General features: G+C 47.6%; 1 protein-coding gene across 1 annotated transcript in view; it reads left to right on the top strand.

Moving 5' to 3' along the window:
* LOC126195547 (sex-determining region Y protein-like) overlaps positions 1-21438 on the top strand; it is a 402898-nt gene that overhangs the window by 155591 nt on the left and 225869 nt on the right. The window contains exon 2 of the mRNA XM_049934171.1: positions 2272-2771. Within this exon, the coding sequence (XP_049790128.1) occupies positions 2273-2771 (499 nt within the window). The 5' untranslated portion in view covers position 2272. The remainder of the gene's footprint in view (positions 1-2271; positions 2772-21438) is intronic.

Genomic DNA, 21438 nt, shown 5'->3' with positions numbered 1-21438 from the left:
GCCTCTGGCCTTCCACCGTGTCTACTCTTTTAGGCAACGTTCGATCACTGTATATGCTGTGTACTGTTCTCTACACCACAAGTCTTGTCAACAAACTCTGTTCCCCTGCGACAAAAAGTCGCGCTGGCTGTTTTCAAAAGCAGGCCAATATTCGGCAAGATATACACTTCTATGGATTTGGCAGGACGTTATTTGCTATACCGTTCAGCTGCACTCTGTTTTTATGACCAACGACCATCGTGTTACCAGACGCACAACAGGGAGTAGTTTGGTTGAATAGGACAGAGTGTAAAGAAAGGTCTCCCACAGTTCCACCTATTTCTTTGTTCCATAATGCTGCAGACTGTTTTCTGTGGCCTGTCCACGGACTCCTATCCAGTCTGCGTGAAGAAGTCACCCTGCTTCGCCAGCATTTTGCCTGGTACGCAACTATCATAGGAGGAGCAGCCTGCCAACGAGTTTGGGCTCAGCGGGTGGGGAAGCTTCCTTGTGCCTGCGGCTCCGCTCTTAGGGCACGAGAAAGTTTGTCCGTAGAGGCCTTCATCTTTCAGCTAAAGCCACTCATTCACAGACCGCCCAGTCAGCAGGCATCCTGTGTCCGCATTGGTTCCGTCTACACCTCCATCTCTGTACATGTTCCGCAATCGACTCTTCAGTGTGTCAGAGGGTACTTTGTACCATTATTAGTTAATTCGTTCCTTGTTACTCTCGGGAATTGAGCGAGCGAAAACTGATTGTCAATATGCCTCGGTATGAGCCCTAATTGCTCTTTCTTTGTGGTCCTTATGCGAAATGTACGTTGGTCGTAGTAGAATCATTTTGCAGTCATCTTCAAATGCCGATTCTTTAAATTTTCTGAATAGTGTGGTACATCCCCATAGGAAAATTTGTATTTTACTGTGCTGGAAAACATCTACGTTGATTGATTTTCAAATAGCTGAGCAACGTACTCAGTTGTTTCGCTCTTTACTTATTCTGATCAACACTAAACTGGCACACACTATTTTTAGCGCAACGCAATCTGACTTTCAATAATCCCTACAAAAGAATGGCCCTCACTAACAATAACCTATACCTTTCATGAATCACTTACCTCACAAAAATCTTCGTTACTCGAACTACTGCAATACAGCGAGCGCAAATACTGCCAGGTAAATAAAGGAGCCTAACTACTGAAGGCACTAACTACTGATAGGCATAGTTAGCAAATGAAAGATTTTGATAGAGAGCCGGCCGCGGTGGTCTCGCGGTTCTAGGCGCGCAGTCCGGAACCGTGCGACTGCTACGGTCGCAGATTCGAATCCTGCCTCGGGCATGGATGTGTGTGCTGTCCTTCGGTTAGTTAGGTTTAAGTAGTTCTAAGTTCTAGGGGACTGATAACCACAGCAGTTGAGTCCCATAGTGCTCAGAGCCATTTGAACCATTTTTGCTAGAGAACAAACAATGTATTTACCTTAATAGTGTTCAATAGTTATTTATGACATCCAGTCTTACAAATTTCGTTTCTTTGAGGGACACACGTCCAGATCGTCCGCTCTCAAAACTCTGACATCTCTCTTCCCACAGCGCCGGCCGCGGTGGTCTCGCGGTTCTAGGCGCGCAGTCCGGAACCGTGCGACTGCTACGGTCGCAGGTTCGAATCCTGCCTCGGGCATGGATGTGTGTGATGTCCTTAGGTTAGTTAGGTTTAAGTAGTTCTAAGTTCTAGGGGACTGATGACCACAGCAGTTGAGTCCCATAGTGCTCAGAGCCATTTGAACCATTTTTCTTCCCACAGCCACCACTGCTGGCTGCTCACCTCCAACTGCGCAACACTACGCGCTGTTCACATCCAGCTGCCCAACGCAACAATACCAAATATTCCAACAATGCAAACCAGCCACAGACTGCACACAGCACAGTCAGTGATTTTCATACAGAGCGCTACGTGGCGTTACCAACATAAAAACCTAAACAACCTACTTACAAGTGCTCCTCGAAAAGAATGTCTCCTTCCCTCGGTGGTGTGCGAATGGCTGGTAGATCGTCTTCTGGCAGGGATCCCATATACTCCATCTCTAATGGCCTGTGGTTGACAGAGTCTCTCGATAGTGAATATTTGACGTAGTGGTTGCTGACTAATTCATCAACTGGGGATAAGATGTTTGGGGCAGCAGGCAATGTGTCAGCATCGGGATTCACTTTAAGTTTCATAACCATCCAAAGCATGTCATTTAATTGTGCCAGCAGGTGTCGACCTGTAGTGGTGCTGAACTGGTCTCTCGTCCGCAGGATGATGGAGGAGTACGGCAAGCCGGAGAGCTGCTCTCCGCCCGTGTACGGCGGCGGGGGCGGGCTGTCGCCGGTGTCGGTGCCGGCGGGCTCGCCGTCGCTGCAGCAGCTGCAGCACCAGCTGTACCATGCGCACGCGCAGGCGCACGCGCAGGCCCAAGCGCAGGCGCACGGCCACTACGGCGGCGGCGGCGACGAGGCGCAGGTGGCGCAGATGCTGCCCAGCGTGCTGCCGCCGCCCCAGGACTGGCTGTCGCAGCACCAGCACCAACACCAGCACCAGTACCACCTGGTGGCCGACGTCGCCAAGATGGCACCCCACCACCACCAGCACCATCAGCACCACCACCACCAGCAGCAACAGCAGCAGCAGAAGGCGCTCAAGGAGCAGCGCATCCGCCGGCCCATGAACGCCTTCATGGTCTGGGCCAAGGTGGAGCGCAAGAAGCTGGCCGACGAGAACCCCGACCTCCACAACGCGGATCTCAGCAAGATGCTCGGTGAGTACTCGCTCTCCTGCCATCGCTTACCTTCAGTCTATCCAGCTAGTCAGCAGCACGTAGCGTAGTCATTTCGAGAGAAATTACTACTACAGTACCTGACAACATCTGCATCGCCGAAACCAGGGTCAGAAAAACCTTTTACGAGGGGCGTTCAGTTCAGTTCAGTTTTTCGACTGAAAAAAAATGCATAATTTGTTGTTGCACGTCGTGGAATATTCCCGATTCAGTCCCTACAGCTTCATGGATGGTGACACTGTACGAAATCATCGGAATGGGATCTATGACGGAGGTGCCTTCCAAGCAGACACCTGTCACTGAGTTTCCTTTGGCTGAAAACATGAGCGTCACAGATATTCATAGGCGTTTGCAGAAGGTTTTCGGAGACCTGCCAGTGAACAAAAGCCCGATGAGTCGTTGGGCGTGGTGTCTGTCATCATCGCCTCGAGGTTGCGCAAACCTGTCCGACCTCCGACATGCCAGCTGGCCGCACACAGCTGCGGCTCCTGCTATGTTGGAACATGTGGACGCTCTCGTTCGAGGTGATTAACGGGTAGCAATCAAACACGTTGCTGCACAATTGGACGTCTCTGTTGGTAGCCCGCCAGTTGGGGTACTCAAAAGGTGTGTGCTGGCTCGGTTCCTCGCCGCCTAATAGAAATCCATAAAGAGCAACGAAGGACCATCTGTGTGCAATTTCTGGCACATTACAAGGCCGATCGTGACAATTTTTTTATCAAATATCGTGGGTTCGTCACCTCGAACCAGAAACAAAACGGCAATCCGTGGATGGTGCCACAGCACGTCTTCTCCGAATAAACAGTTCAAACCACACCCACAGCTGGTAAAGTCATAGAGACTGTCCTCAGGGCTCTGAAGGGGCTATCCTGTCTCATGTCCTTCCTCATGGTACAACGATCAGCTCTGATGGTAACTGAAGAAAAGACTTTAGCGTGTCGTCGCCGCAAAAATGCAAACCAACTTTTCCTTCTCCACGTGTACGCAAGGCCTCATACAAGTCTGCGCACCCGAGAGGAGCTCACAGAACTTCATTCGACTGTTCTTCGTCATCCACCCTAAAGCCCAGACCTCGCACCTTCCGAATTCCATCTGTTTGGCTCAATAAAGGATGCATTCCGCGGGAAGCAAAACGTAGGTAATGGGGATGTTATTGGTGCAGCAAGATTTTGGTTCCGATGCCGACTAGTAGAGTAGTACCATATGGGCATGCATACAGGTCCGTCCAGTAAGATGGTGTAAGGCCGTCGCATTGAACGGAGATTATGTTGAAAAATGAGGTATTGAAGGCAAAAGAGTGGAGACTAATGTGGTGTATTGTAATCGTGAATAAAACCAAAGGGCTTTCAGAAAAAAATGTGTTGCACTATTTATTGAATACCCCTCGTAATTACCAGACACATACACATTAGGTCCAATATTAGAGACACAAAGATATCGCAGTGTTAGTCCCATTTTAATTTATTTGTTCGGGTAACCGGTTTCGGCTTGACAGCGCTAATCAGAGCTTTCGAAAAGCATCGACAAAAATGACGAGTCGCTGATTTTTTAATATCTGACGATGGTTATTCGTTCAGGTAAATAAAAATGTGACCAAGACTGCGAGTTCTACAACTTATGTAGATAAAAAGGTCACTATTCTTCTCCAAACGTGAAAGAGACCTCGTTTCATAAACCCAGATTTTCCCTTAATGGCAGACAGGACGAACTTGGCGAAATCCAAGACGAAGTAATAATCACTTACTTCTGATTACCCGTCGCTACTGGAAGAACTCTTACGTAGTTGAGATACAGGGTGATGGATTCATCTGTGTTGCATCTGCTTCGTCTCAACAAACTTTTGGTACCCATCTAAAGAGTGTTCCCTTCAAACTTTTATGGCGAAATTGAGGTCCTTAACACAGAAGCTTTAGTATCACATCTGGCTAATCTTCCGCTAGGATCTTCAGGCCAACCAAATCCGCATCTCTCATTTATAACTTCAGTGAACTGCGAAATTGAACAAACCGTTGGAAAAGGTCGCAATTTCTACTGAACCAACAATTGGGGGCCTGGGTACATCGTCGTCTGTAGTCACGGCCACTGGAAATTCTTCAAGACGTCCATTAATTACCTGGATAACGTAAGGGTTCTCAAGTGCTGTAAACGGCGTATGCCGAGTTACGTTTAACTGTTGCTTGAAAGCTGCTGAGACGAAGCTGCTGTTATGGAAGATTCATGGATGGAAAGTGTAATTGGTAGCGCCAGACACATTTTCTTGCACTATAAATATGCAATCTTCGCCACAACGGATTGCCTAATACCATAAAAAGTCGTAAACATTTGTTGTAACTATCACATCGTTGAAGACTGAATTCTATCATATCAGATTCAGAATACAAACAGAAACAAAAATATTACGAACTCTCAAGTACAAATATTCCCACCATTTTCTTGTTCAACGATAACTCTTTCGATTTCGTTGTATGATATTGCAAATTAACTGGAAATCAGACTCTATTCTGCATTGAGCCATACAGAACGCATATTTCTAAAAACTTCGCGATGATGTTCCGGTATCTTTATTACCCGATATCAAACTTTACCGTAGCCTCCTCTAGCGTTTTCCCTTGTCATTTCGTATGCTAATGACAAATTGTCGGAAAGTGACGATACAGACGTACAACGTGAGTCATTGAACTGCTAGTAAAGTTTTTCTCACTTTACATCCCTGATCTTTTCTTGTAGTAATCGAGGTATCATGATGCTGCATATCACTACCGTGGCAAATCTGGACCGTCATGTGGCGCTACATTTTGTTGTGTAAATGTTCTTTTCTTCTTTAGAAATGTCACAAGGCAACAAAAAGCCATTAACCCCCAATTAAGACATTACCTTAAACTGCTTAACAACATGGTGATATTCAACAAGATGGTTTTTCTTCATTCTCTTACGGGCGTCGATCAAAGCAAATCACATTCAAGTAACGTGAGAGTGATTCGGTTTTCATGAGAACAGTCGCTGGCCCGTAACCAGACACTATGCAGAAAACCTTCTGCGTAGGTGGCGAGGAGAACATTAAACAGCCGAACACGAAGGATGACGCACGCTCGAGGACTGTGGTTCCTTGTGAGCACCGCGAAGTCCTCGTGGCGTGATCTCAGACGCGTCACGTTCTCCACCGCTACACGCTCAAAACGGCCATGCACTGGGAACGTGCGTTTTACGATTCGTAGAAGTTAGAGTTGACTGAATTTAAAATGTTTTCGCGGTAGACTCTGCAGACTTGTTCCCAGCCCAGTCGCAGATGGGTGCCTTGAATTTCTTCCATGCAATAAATTCAGGTCCAACAACCGCTGATAAATCGCAAACGCTTAAAGGAACATGTAATTTCACAGACCAAATATTCTGTCTAAAACTTTTTAAAAATGTAGCTGTTGCATGAAACAGGAGTGGTACACAAAATTAATAGGTGATAGCAGTATATGATTTATAGAAGTTTCTCAAATTTTTGGTTCATTTCTCCTTGCCTTTCGACAATGCGCCGTTGTAGATGTTAGGTTAATTGACCGATAGTTTATTAGCGTCTGTGTTATACAATACAGAGCTTAATTGCCCTCAAGAATACAAAGATCTGGAAAGAATTATACGGATTTCGTAAAGAAGGAAGATAGTAACCATTTGTTGATGCACCTGTCTTTCGGAATTGCCACTAGACGAATTGTTTAAGTTTTCTCGTTTGAGAATGTTGAAACGCACCGAGGCTGACCGCATTGGCGCTTTGGACCCCACAGGAATAAGAATTTATTGTAATCGGGCTGACGTAAATATCGCTAATTAGATTCAATATTTTACTGTTTGTATGGAATGCTTATAATTATGATTTCGATCGTTAAGAATAGAGGAATCGCTTAAATATCTGTTCTTGAGGATTAAAACGTTAGCTGCAACTAAATAAAAATCAAGAGCAGGGTTAACTTTTTCGAAGAAATGTGAAAAATCTAAATTCTCTTTAATGCAGTACTGGTTTTATTTGATTACGTATTTTAGCTGGAATTGTAATCGTTTTTGGTGAAGTATAATCGTGTCTTGGAAACTATCTGCTATTGGTGAAAAAGAACAACTAGTAACTGCGCATCCTGGCCGTGCGGTCTAACGCACGGCTTTCCGGGTGGGAAGGAGCGCCGGTCTCCGGCACGAATCCGCCCGACGGATATGTGTCGAGGTCCGGTGAGCCGACTAGTCTGTGGATGGTTTTTAGGCGGTTTTCCATCTGCCTCGGCAAATGCGGGCTGGTTCCCCTTATTCTGCCTCAGCTACACTATGTCGGCGATTGCTGCGCAAACAAGTTCTCCTAGCACGCGTACACCACCATTACTCTACCACGCAAACATCGGGGTTACACTCGTCTGGTGTGAGACGTTCCCTGGGGGTCCACCGGGGGCCGAACCGCACAATAACCCTGGGTTCGGTGTGGGGCGGTGGAGGGGTGAAGTGGGCTGCGGTAGTCGTCGTGGGGTTGCGGACCACTGCGGCTACGGCGGGGACGGAGCCTCTCCGTCGTTTCTAGGTCCCCGGTGAACATAACATAACATAACATAACTGGGCATCCAGTCACTGAATGATGACAATCTGTATATCGTTCAGCACTCGTCGTAAATGGACAACTACATCTCCGTTTTTGAAAAAGTAGTTGCAGTAGTGTGAACCTTTAATCGTTTGTTAGCATCACTTCCAGTAACGAGTGGCATAAATTTTATCGTTTTCTACTTCTGCCTCGATACTCTTCTAGCCACCTTAGTTGTGTGTGTGTGGTACTAATACTATTCGCCCCTTTCTTGTCCGAATTACGAATGCTGCGTGAGAAGGAAGACTGTCGACGAAGTACCGTATTACGTTGACTCTGCTCTAGAACTGTAACAGTTTACCTCTCCCTAGTCCATAATTCCTGTATTGTAGCAGCATCTGTCAGTGGGGTATGACGTGCAGCCCCGTAACGGCTTCGCGCTTGCTAAATGATCCAGTGACGAGAGACTACCGCTCTATTTCTCCTTTAACCCTGGCTGTTAACATTTTGAAACTTTGTTCCTTATCTTCTAAGTTTTTGCATATTTGTATTTAATGTCGCTCTAAAGGAAATTCTCGAGAAACTGATGATGGTGGCGGTGGTACTACTTGGACCGACGATGGCGCAATGACACCGACGCAAAAAATGATGTTGATGAACAAGACGAAATGGTGAAGAGATGCACGATGCTAGTGATGAAGAATGCGATCGTGACGACGCTGAAAGGCGATAATGATAACAGCGGTCATTTCGACGACCATTTAGTGGTCAAGGAAGAAATGCGTTTTCACAACGGACGATGGCAAGGGTAAACCAACCACAATCAGAATTTCCAGTAGCAAACGTCCATAGTAAAGTTAACCCTGCAGCCGCGGAGGAATATAGGTCCATTTAAAATAACTGCTTGCGCTGTTCCATTTACTCCAAGTTTATGACGACACCAGCGACGGTGAAGGTGTGGCGGTATACTAGGAGCAATGGGGACGAGACTTGGGGCGCCCCGCCGGCACGCTGCCAGACAACACCTGCGCGCGCGGGGGGCAGAGTGCGGACGCACTTCCGCAGCCTCAGCTGAGCCCGGGGCAGCCGGTCGGATGCTGCAGTGCAGACGGTGCAGCGCAGCCTCACGTTTCCTCTGCCGCTGCGTCAGCCGGCCGGCGGGCGCGCGTGCCGCCTCGGGCTCAGCACACGGCCTCTGCTCCTGCCCTGCACGCGCCTACCTCCCCCCTACCCTCTGTTAATCCCAGCTGCTGCCTACATCCGCCACTCGCCGAACCCTCAGCACTCCACCTGCCACACGCCGGGCACACCACCACAGATGCTACTGCACCTACTCCTGCTTCCGTTTTTAATGCGGTTTTTTCTGCCGTTTTATCTGAGCACCACAACCATGTAGCTGTTCTTACGGATGGGTCTAAGCAGGGAGACCCCTTGGGTTGCTCTTTTCCTGGATCGCGTCCTCAAGGTCAGACTGCCTCCAGAATTTACCATCTTCGACTCAGAATTATATGCGATCTTGCGTGCACGGGAGCAGATGAGACGTTCTCCCAGTGTTAGATTTCTCATCTGCTCAGTTCTCTGAGCGCCCTTTACTCTCTCCAACGTTTGTATCAAGCAGATAAAGTAACCCAGAATATTCAGGACGCCCTTCTCCAACTACAGCGACTGGGGAAGGAGGTGTCTATCTGCTGGGTGCCAGGGCACGTGTGAATTGTGGGGAATGAAAGGGCGGATTGAGCAGCCAAGGAGGCGTGTCGTGACCCCCTGCTTGCACTCACCTCACTGTTGAGGAGGAGACGAAAGGCTAGAAGTGACCAACACAAGCTCCGTGTCATCAAGCCTACAACTCGACCGTGGAGTACTTCGTTTCAACCACGTCGACGGGACGAGGTCCTTCTCACTCGTCTTTGCATAGGCCACAGCTCTTTGACGCGTGGATTCTTACTCCGGCGAGAGGACCCTCCAATGTGTGGTGCTTGTAGCGTGCAGATCACGGCGCGCCACATTTTATTGGACTGCCTTCTATTTGCCGATCAGCGGACTGCAGCGGATTTGCCGGTGGATCTGCAGTCTATTTTATGTAATGATCAAACGAATGTGCTTCGAGTTTTAAAGTTTTGTGAATTGTCCAACGTTTTTAACAAGATATGAGGGTGATGTTTTTAATGTGTCAACAGAGTGGCTGGCTCACCCAAGTTTTTTGTAAGTGGTCAGCCAGTCACATTCCCCTGTGCTTTTCTTTTAGCTCCTCTGTGGTTTGTTTTCTCTGTGTTTTAATTTCTTGATTAGCGATTTTCCCTCCTAATAGGTTTTAGTGCATGTGAGGTAGAGTGACTGTGTGGTCATTTCGAGTGCATGCGTGTACGACAATTTTAGTTCATCTCCACATTCGTTTGTTTTAGTACGTGTAAGGGCGCTGATGACCTCACCGTTGGGCGCCCGTAAAATCCAAACACACACACACACACACACACACACACACACACACGCTACTGCTCCTCTCATCCTCTTAAGGCGCTGCTGCTCTTCAAGTGTTTCATCTGATGCCCAGTGTCGTGTCAAAACCTCGCCCTGTTTTTCATTACGAACAAAATGTTTTATAAATAGAGCGCTTCCAAATAAGACTAGAAAGACATTTCGAACAGTGACATGTTTTAAGAGGGATAACCGTTATTTTGATCACCACCACCATCATCTTCATCGTAGTCCTCGACGTTGTCGTCCTCTTCAAGGAGTAGGCATTTTGACCTGTTCCGCTTCAGGACTAAATGGTTGAAATGGCTCTGAGCAGTATGGGAACATCTGAGGTCATCAGTCCCCTAGAACTTAGAACTACTTAAACGTAACTAACCTAAGGATATCACACACATCCATGCCCGAGGCAGGATTCTACCCTGCGACTGTAGCAGTCGCGCGGTTCCGGGCTGAAGCACCTAGAGCCGCTCGGCCACAGCGACCGGCAACACACAAGGAAAACAGGGCACAAAAAAAAAATGTTCAAATGTGTGTGAAATCTTATGGGACTTAACTGCTAAGGTCATCAGTCCCTAAGCTTACACACTACTTAACCTAAATTATCCTAAGGACAAACACACACACCCATGCCCGATGGAGGACTCGAACCTCCGCCGGGACCAGCCGCACAGTCCATGACTGCAGCGCCTAGACCGCTCGACTAATCCCGCGCGGCAACACGGCACATGGGAAGAGGAACTGTGATTCGTCAGCGCCATCTACCGTGGCAGCGATGTATTTGTGAACAGATGTTCGTAAGACCTTTTTTCCTCCATTTCGAGTAAGGAATTATTCCCTACAGTTTGCCGGTTTTATTAATGTTTACCCTGTATAAGATTACGACTGCCCATATCAATGGAAATTACGTGTGCCTAGAATGTCTGACTTCCTTTGTATTTCCTTCAGATTTTGGGTATTGTAATAAATTATCATATTGATAACCGGACACATGTGGAAAGGAGATGTAGATTTACCAGCCACCGAACTGTACTCCAGTGTTTCTTGGGATAAGTCTCAAACTGCTAGATAGTATGTGTTATGGAGACGCATGTGATACTGCGGATCGTGATCCGTGTGCCAGACATAGACGGTAAGTTTGGCAGTTCCTTTGCTACTCTTCTACGGTATTAGGCTGCGTGCCTACATCGGATTTCACTTTTCCACTTCGTTTAATGTCTACAGCGTACAGAGAAACAATTTGACCAATAATGTATGCCAAATCAGGCTAAGGAATCTGAATTTAGGAACTAGGAGTCGTAGTTAAATATTTACGGCGCTATGCCAGCGAGAAAACGATGGTCAATTTGAAAATTTGCTACGATATACTTGTGTTAACTTACGCGGTGGCAAGTCCGTGTACTCTTTTTTATTTACTTTGACCTTTTTAGGAGATACTGAAACATAAAACATAGACATATGATTGTTTTCCTTTCCAGAGAAATGCTGTGTGGTACGTCAGCTAAGTACGATACACATGTATGTGAGGCTTTAAGTTTTCCTTGTTCTCATCTTGACGATTGGTTAGTCCTAACATTTTGTTTACGTATACATTGTCTGTGAATTACATTTCATTTTGGGTAAAGACGTCCATATGTCAGCTTTCATTTACGATGCTGCAGCTGCGACCCCTAGTTCCTATACTCAGCCGGCCGGTGTGGCCGTGCGGCTCTAGGCGATTCAGTCTGGAACCGCGTGACCGCTACGGTCGCAGGTTCGAATCCTGCCTCGGGCATGGATGTGTGTGATGTCCTTAGGTTAGTTAGGTTTAAGTAGTTCTAAGTTCTAGGGGATTGATGACCACAGATGTTAAGTCCCATAGTGCTCAGAGCCATTTGAACCATTTTCCTATATTCAAATTCCTTTGTTTGATGGTGTCTTCATTCCCTAGACTTTTGGTCAAACTGTTCTTCCGCAGCCTGTATAAACAACCGTGGTTGCTGTGAGAGGATGTGTCGCAAGAATACTCGTCAAAATGGGGATTGGGGCACAAAGTCTCTGTGTTCTTGTACGGGTGTAGCAAAAATGGTTCAGATGGCTCTGAGCACTATGGGACTTAACATCTGAGGTCATCAGTCCCCTACAACTTAGAACTACTTAAACCTAACTAACCTAAGGAAATCACATACATCCATGCCCGAGGCAGGATTCGAACCTGCGACCGTAGCGGTCGAGCGTTTCCAGACTGAAGCACCTAGAACCGCTCGGTCATAGCGGCCGGCTCGGGTATAGCATCTTGCTGTCGGGACGGCGTGTATGTGTCGAGTGTAATTTGGGCCGCAGCTCGGGGTCGAGGCATGCCGGGCGGAATACTTGCGTCCGTGAGCCGTCGGCGGCGGTGCGTGCGTGTGTCCCAGCGAAGCATCTCGGCGTGATGCGGCCGGCCGCTTGCCAGCCACGGCTGCAGATTAGAACAATGGTGGCTGCGGGTGCGAAATGCCAGGCCCTGCTGACGCTGACGGACGCGAATACCCGCCAACAGCCGCGGGCGCGCGGGCAGGTGGCGCCGGGTTCTGGCTGGCGGGCCGCGTCCACGCCTAGTCGCGGGGTCTGTATTCCTAGCAGCTAGTCACCTCGTATCGGTATGATTTTCACGCCTTCCTATTATGTTCAGACCTCTTGTGTGCCAAAGGTTAGTAACTCTGTTCGCAAACGACTAACTGTGAGCAGGGAGGTGATGAAGTTAGTAACTTTTTACTAATTGCACGGACATTTACAGATATATAACTGTATCGAGCAAAGACTAGCAGCTGACATCAGACGTAAATGAGAATCCGAAAGCCGTCACGTATTAGGTTTCAGTGGAATACTCAACAAGTTGTAGTGGGGGAAGATACAAGAAAGCTATGAGCGTCGCAGAGAGCCCACTAGAATTCCCATGTCCCATGTTCCAATACAACGCAAGAAACGTGTGTAAGGGGTAATCAAAAAATTTCCTTTCCGAGGTCTTAATGTCCAGAATCGGTACAGTCCAGAATCGCCGTGAGCGTTGAGGCAATCATCCCACAGACGCACCAGGTTGAATATACCAATAGCCGAGCGATCTAAGGCGCTGCAGTCATGGACTGTGCGGCTGGCCCCGGCGGAGGTTCGAGTCCTCCCTCGGGCATGGGTGTGTGTGTTTGTCCTTAGGATAATTTAGGTTATGTAGTGTGTAAGATTAGGGACCGATGACCTTAGCAGTTAAATCCCAAAGATTTCACACACATTTGAACATTTTTTTGAAGATACCAGTTTCGCAAAACACCGTGTCCTGCTGCGAGAAGAAGTCCTTAACTGCCTGCTACACACCCTCGTCCGACAGGAATCGTCGACCCATCAAGGCCCATTTTAAAGGACCGAAGGCGTGATAATCGCATGGGGAGAGATGAAGACTGTAAGGCGGCTGATCGAGTGTGCCTCACTTGAGTTGGCGTAACTTACGCGTTACGGTGTTTGTGATATAGGGACGTGCGTTATGATGAAGAAGCAGCATCCTTTGGCGCGCACCATTCTACAACGGTGGTTTTCGACAGACATGCTTCCCCGTATACGTTCTTCATTCTCCGATAGATGTCTACCGATGTATGTCCTTCAGGAGGCAAGAAAAGAATAACAGCACGTTGGTTTTGGCTCAAATGGCTCTGGCCACTATGGGACTTAAGTTCTGAGGTCATCAGTCCCCTAGAACTTAGAACTACTTAAACCTAACTAACCTAAAGACATCACACACATCCATGCCCGAGGCAGTATTCGAACCTGCGACCGCCTTGGTTTTGCTTCGATGCATTTGGTAATAACATCGCCATAGTTCACGTTACCGCATTTACTGCACGCACGTCGGAAAGATACGAATGCCACACATAATCCCTTTCCTATGTGTCGGTGCTTGCATATCGCCTTCTGCGTCGTGCTTTGTTGCATATATGCTGTAGCAACGGCATGAAACGCAAACTGTTTGATCGCCCCTTATACTTTCTTCAACTTACAGCTCGCGTAACGACCACGAGGATATAATTACAGAAATATGATTTTATACAAAGGACCTCAAACAGTTGTGTCGGCTCGTGTGACTGTCGAATGGAGCCCTAAGTGGAGCAATTGCATCTCGTACGCTACATACATCCTCACATTTACCACGGTAAAAGCGTAAAGAAAAAATCGCCTATGCGTTTAGGCACCTGACATAATTCACCAACGTTATCATTGTTGTTCTTACTCGGTATGCGCTCACTGTAAGGAATATGTTCTTAAGTTTTATAACACATGCACAACTGACTTACGCGGATATGCGTACAGTTTCTGCTTAGAGGCCTGTCTTATCATCTCATATCTATTCGCAGTATGCTACACAGCTGTTTTCCATCTACCGTCGCCAGTTGCATGCGAAACAACTAAGTTTGTTCATTACAAACGCCTCACTGCGAGTACTTGATGAAACATTAGTATGGTAACTCTAACGCACACTTTTATATAGCCTTTCTCTTTGCACGACGTCCTTTCCGTATTATTATCCCCATTCCTTAATAAATTATGACCTTGTTATTGTACAAAGTAATAGTGTAATAACCTAGGCTGTTGATCATCTGAAAATAAGTGTTCTCTACATCATACGCAAAAGAGATTTATGTCCTAATGTAAGGAAAAGAGTTACATATTAAGACTACGGTTGTGAAGGCAAGTAGATTATAGTTGAGCAGGTCATCGGATGAAGGTCGCTCGACACGGAATATTAGCTCAGGTGAAAAAGGAAGCCGGGATAATTTACTTGTGGGTTTAGTATTTAAGAAACCATACCAGCAGCAGATTAAGTCATTCAGATAGACTGCGGGTAACCTAAAGTGGGGTAGCTGGTCCAGAAGCAAGCAAAACAATCTTCTCACTACGGGGCATCCGTTAGAGGGCACATAAGCCGTCATTGGACGCTTGAAGGAGGAGAAGAAGTCACATGGTTTTAAAGCACACGTTGGCACACGCCGACGGCGGGCACGAGCGCATCAAAAGCCACCGCGCTTGCCAGCTGGTCACCGTTCAGCCACGCTGCTGAGGTATTCTCGCGTGGCGGCTCTGCGTTGAGTGAAAAGCAACCTCCTACACTGTCTCACAACGTTATAGGGACCTCCTGTTTCATTAAGCGGATCCGTTTGTTCTTACACCGCGAGCGACGTGGATCACCAGCAAGAAAACTTCGCATATTTATACAGGGTATGATGCACCAGTGCTCAAAAATATATACACAAAAGAATTACAGACCTTGGCTGCGAGCAGGAATTGATTTAAATCAATGGGGAAAGCTAAAAACTTGGGCCGGACCGAGAGTCGAACGCGGATTTCCTGCTTATTAGTGGTTCAAATGGCTCTGAGCACTATGGGACTTAACATCTGAGGTCATCAGTCCCCTAGAACTTACGCGCCTAGAACCGCGTGGCCACACTGGCCGGCTCCTGCTTATTAGGCAGACGCTCTGTCTACTGAGCCATCTGGACACAGCGGTCAACGCGATCCTCGCAACTGCGCGGACTACCCTTGTGCGCCTCCCGTTAGACCCAAATTCTCAATTTATCCACACGCTAACAAATGTAATGCCCCTTATCCTCATTGCTCGCGGCATTTCGCCGATTCTCGCAAGAGTTTGAGCCTGGTTTGCATCTGCACTGAAGAGATCGTTGATATTCTAGCCATATACACTGCTGGCCACCGTAAATGCAACACCAAGAAAGACAAGAGGTAGCACAACAAAATTTATTTGGTAGATAACACGTTGACCAAGTATCAAATGATTACGTTTACAGACGCCTGTGACATGTGGTTCCTGCCAGAATCAGTAGCCAGAGTAGTCGCCATTGTTGGAGATCACCGCTGCCACACGTCTCGGATTTGAGTCAAAGAGACGTTGGATGTGTTCCTGGGGTACAGCAGCCCAAGCAGCTTCCACACGTTGACAAAGATCATCTGGTGTGGCAGCTGGGGATGTAATCTGGGTCACTCGTTGAGCAACCATGGACCACATGTTTTCTATCGGCGAAAGATCTGGAGAGCGAGCCGGCCAGGGAAGCAATTCAATCTCGTTATTGACGAAGAACCTTTGGACAATGCGTGCCACGTGTGGTCGCGCATTATCCTGTTGAAATATGGCTGTGGCCGAGCCCTGAAGGTAAGGAAGGACAACTGGCTCCAGCACCTCGGATATGTAGCGCCGGCTATTTAAAGTACCGGCAATGCGTACTAGAGGCGTGCGAGAGTAATATCCAATACCGCCCCATACCATAATACCCGGTGCAAGACCAGTGTGGCGGTGCATAATGCAGCTGTCCAGCATCCTCTCTCCACGGTGTCTCCACACTCGAATCCGACCATCGTGGTGCTGCAGACAGAAGCGTGCCTCGTCAGTAAAGACAACGTCATTCCATTCTGCCGTCCACATCCGTCTGTTATCACACCATTGGCGACGGAGACGTGTGTGGTTCTGCGTCAATGGTAGACGAAGCAATGGACGTCTTGCGGACAGACCACTCTGCTGTAAACGGCGTCGAATGGTACGCGCAGACACTGGATGATGCGTTACAGACGCAATGTGCTGTGCTATGGTTCGGGATGTCACTGAGCGATCCGTCACTGCCATGCGCACAATTTGCCTATCAGCACGTGCAGTGGTGCATCGAGGTGAATGCGATCGACCACGTCGGTCCGTCGTACCCTCCTGCATCCAACGGTCACATATCCGCATTACAGTTGTTTGGTTTCGTCCAACACGACTAGCGATTTCTCTATATGATAATCCACAATCTCGATAAGCCACTATCCTTCCTCTGTCGAATTCGGATACTTGATCAAACGATGTTCGCTGTTGTCTACGAGGCATAACTGATCGTCTTGTGAAACAACCACAAGGTAAACACACGTGCCGAACGTACACTCGTCGAAATCGCCAAGCCTTAAATGGCGCTATGAGGTGGCGCCACAGGCGCACGTGATGTGCGTCTGCGCTGAAACTCTAATCAATTGCATATTTCATCGCTGCAAACTCATGGTGTAAATTTCACTTGATTCGGATGCTTCCTTCAGGGTGTTGCATTTACGGTGGCCAGCAGTGTATAATGTGTGTGTGTGTGTGTGTGTGTGTGTGTGTGTGTGTGTGTGTGTGTGTGTGTTGAGCACATACGGAGCGCCACAGCACCACACCAAGCGACGAGCGATATGTACGCCCTTCAGATCCAGCTCCCAGCAGTTTTCCTTAATTGCAGGCAACCAGGTACTGGTTGTCATCAGTGCGGTAGTGGTTGCTGCACGTTTCGATGTACGTATGATCAGTACAGTCGCTGATGATGTATTACTCCCGCTCTACATAGATATATCTCACGTCCATATCAACGAAATTATAGGTATAAGAGCAAATAATGAAGCGTCATTTACTCTGGAAAGCGTACATCAGGCAAGGAGACTCAAGTGAGTTGGATGGGTGAGGAGTAAATAATACGCCCACGTCGCGTACGCCATGGGGTATAAATTTAAATGTAGGCCATGACGTAGATCATTACAACTTCTTTGCTGGTCACAAGTGATTTTATTCCGCTGCTGTTGCCACAGAACGAGCAATCTTCGTCGAAATATGGTATCGCTCCCGTCAAGCCGTCTCCGGCCCTTTGTTAATGAAGACATGCCAGAGCCCCATATAGCACTTGCAGCGGCACCGATCCAAAGTGCGCGTATTTTTGCCCCCAGAGCGAGCACGCTAAATCACGTCGCTGGCCACCGAGATTATAAATCCCGACGTCAGGACCCGCAGGCTAACAAAGCGGGTGGATGAGGTATGAATTATTAACATTCTGCGAGAAAAAGTGGACCAGAGCGCTTCATCTGCCGCCTTATTAGACTCGGGACGGCATTAATGGGACGCCTTATCATAACTCTTCCTCCGAAGACGTGTGCGCACTGGAGACTGCATTTCGTGACAGCAGCGCTGTCGCAGCTGAGCGTGTTGACAGAACGTCTCAGATACCATCTTTGGAACTGTAACACAAATATATCGGCTCAACTCGGATTTTCGACACACTGAAATCGAGCTCACAATTCCTTTAACTGCAACGCTGGGTTTCACTTGAGAGTATTAGTCACTATACTCGAATCTGTTTCCGACTTGTGACACAGTGAAAAGGACACTCCGATTTTAGTTCACCTTAGTCAGATTGCAGACATGTTTCTTTTCGGAATGATTTGTTAATAAAGATTTTTCAACTATAGATATACCAGGTGACTATAATTGAACATTCGCTACTTGAGCCACTGTAAACGGAAAACTACTTATTTTGTAGATACCCAACTTTACAGGAATGATGTTCACACTGTGCGCTGCAAGTTTTGCTTTATTAGTAGTTTTAGTGTCATGACTTGCCGTTAGGCGCCAGTACTGGTACGGCGACGTAGGATTAAACGCGAGCATCAGAGTGCATTATTGCAGTGAACATCAGTCTGGACAACGTCAACAGGGCTTAAGTTTAAATTACCTGGTGATCTGGGAATTGCTCCTGGGAGAGGCCGACGGCCAAATGCACCACAAATTGTTGAACAAGTTATTGCTGCTATGTTTGAGGATGCTGGACGCAATCTGCGATCTTTAATATGTGCACGAGATTTGTCACAACAGCTGAACTTTCCACTGTCCACCGTTCGAAAAGTGCTGCGAACAATTGTGCAATGGTATCTCTAGTGTGGTCCCAGGTTGTCATGGATGCAGATGGTTATCCCACTGAGCTACGTTTGTAACCTAGAACATAAACGTGGGACGAAAGAACAGATGGTACATTCTCGTGTGGAAACTGAAATGTGTTCCTTCCAGTGGTTTGTTCGTTATTTCTCTTCAACATTATCAAATAATGGACGTTTAAATTTATCCACCCTGTGCATCCGATTTTCTCGTCTGTAACGAAGGAGATATTCAGTTGGAGGAGAAGCCTGTTTAGCGCAAAATTCTGAGTGATGAGAAACAAAATGAAGGGACATCCGTGAGTAGTAATACAAAAGAGTGTAATGTCTTGCTAGATATCAAAATATTGGAATAACGGATAGGAGATGTAAATAATCATGTCTACGAAGCAAGATTATCCTAGATGGCTGAAGCGATAAAGAGCTTTGAACTTAACTGAAACAGTTGGAAAAAAGTTTTCTACAGTAACAGGTGTGTGCTACCGTGAAACTTTCTGGCGATGAAGACCGTTTGTCGCGAACATGGAACTATACCTTTCACGTGCAAGGATATTGTCGACTCAAGTATCTAGGCACGACTTCCAGTGCACTGTCACAGCTTCCGTTCTGCCAGTGTCACCCTGGCCATCTGCTCCTCTCCACTTCCCTGCTCATTCTTGGAGCTCTTGTTATCAGATACTGACGTAGGCGAAGCGCTTGGGTAAAACTCCACGCCTTGAGTACAGGTATGGAAATGAAAGAAGAATCGTGGGAAAGTTTGAGAGCAGACAGCGGAAACATACGAAATATACCGCTCTTTAACGGTGGTACCAAATTAAATGGAAAGATAGAAATAAAAGGGGGTCTGTGTACTTTGTGAAGGAATCTGTTTCCGCCAAAATACATGGCGTGTCGTACCTTCTGGGTCAGATTGAAACCGGCGACAGTGTGTCCACAACCGATTATATCGAGATAGGCAGTCAATGGTCGGAAATGCATATTTATTGCGTTATGAACAAACACAGGGACACTTCATAACAACAGCGGAGGTCATAGTAATTGTTCAAAGTAACGTCCGCCAGTCTCAATGCATTCACATCAATGGCGCATGAAGCTCTGCCGCACTCTCTCAAAGATCCCTGGTGTCTGTTTCACCAGGAGACAGGCAGCTTGGACCCTAACAAACAGGTCCTCGCCGTTTCTACGGGCATTTCTTACGCCAACGTCTTGACGTAACACCAAAGGAAAAAGTCCACAGGCGTGAGATGCAGCGATTGCGCTGACCATTGAGAGGACCTTCTCTTACAATCCAACGATGAGGGTATCAACAAGGTGTAGTCTCCAAGAACTGTGGCAGCACATCTTTCAGGAACACCAGGTAACGCGCTGAGACTGGCGGTCGTCGCTTTGAACAATTACTATCAACTACATTGTTATGTGTGTTGTGCAGTGTGTATATCCATAACACAATAAATATGAAGTTCAGACCATTGATTCCCTATCTCAATATAATAGGTTGTGGACTCACTGACACCTGTTTCGACTTGACCGCCGGCCGCTGTTGCCAAGCGGTTCTAGGCGCTTCAGTCCGGAACCGCGCTGCTGCTACGGTCGCAGGTTCGAATCCTGCCTTGGACAAGGATGTGTGTGATGTCCTCAGGTTAGTTAGGTTTAATTAGTTCTAAGTCTAGGGGACTGATGACCTCCGATGTTAAGTCCCATAGTATTTGGAGCCATTTGAAACATTTTTGTCGATTTGACCCAAAAGGTTTGAGACACGCTGTACTAAGGCGTCCACGGTTTATGTTTTAATGGACAGAACGCTAAAGAAAATAAAAGTTCTGAGGGAAGCAAAAATTGGAACATCTAAAACACGTCATTGTGGTTGTTGGTTGAATAAGGTATGACAGAATGAAATGATTAGCCCAAAATAGGCAGAGATAGATGATTAGCCCAAAACAGAGACAGAGGCTAGCGTTACACCAGGCTATGGACTGATGACCTAAACACATAATTAATTGTTCATGGTACTAATTTTATGTAATAAAGTTCTTTTTTGTTTGTAACGGGTTACGGCGGGTAATCAGCAGACATCACAAATTCATTGGTGCTCTAAACGGAAGCAAAGCCTCAGTTAATTTGTTCGAGACAGGCGGATCAGGTGTTTCTCTTCAAGCGGGCTACGTAGCTAACACCTTCATTGCCCGCTGTGGGCCTAGCGCGACCTCCGCGACGGCAAGTACAGCTGTTGGCAGAACGCGTCTGTAGCGTTGCAGCAGCAGTCTCGACCAACAACCGCATGGGGGCGGCGTGGCGCTGAAGGCTCCACTGAGCTGGAACCGACCGCACCCGTCGCCCTGCTTGCGCGCTCGCTGGAAAAGTGGCCCGCGTCAGAATTTGACGGCGCGTTAGCAGCGTGGAGGTCCTGCCGAGGAAGAGCTGGCCGCCGACGGCCGGGAAATTTCGGCCTGTCCGGCGTAATGGAGTCTGCGGAGGGCGGCGGCCGATGGTATCTGGCGCGGCGTCAACGGGCGGCCGGCCGGCCCGCGGCTCGCAATTTGCCTCGGCTGTAATACCGGCGGGCAGCGCAAATTACGCCCAGCTGCGCCTCGCCTCGGCTAACCACCGGGCGCTGCCCGCGGCCGGGCCCGCCGGCGAGCTCCGCGACTGTACGCCACCTGCCGACAACAGCACGTCTCCTGGCCGGCTTGCGTCTGCAGACTTACTTCCACTCTGACACCCGCTGTCGCTCTCTGGGCGCTCTCACTGCGGCGCAAGACAACACAACAGGTTTGATTTTATTTATCAACGTCTGGTATACGGTGACAGGAACTGGAAGCATATGAAATATGGTGCTGTCGTTGAAAGTACGAAAGGTAAAGATATTAAACGTAATTGCTTAGGATGTAAGTAATCGGGCAACATTTACCT

This window comes from Schistocerca nitens, chromosome 7 (assembly GCF_023898315.1).
Source record: "Schistocerca nitens isolate TAMUIC-IGC-003100 chromosome 7, iqSchNite1.1, whole genome shotgun sequence".
Taxonomy (NCBI): Eukaryota; Metazoa; Arthropoda; class Insecta; order Orthoptera; family Acrididae; genus Schistocerca; species Schistocerca nitens.
This window is presented reverse-complemented; position numbering and strand designations above follow the sequence as displayed.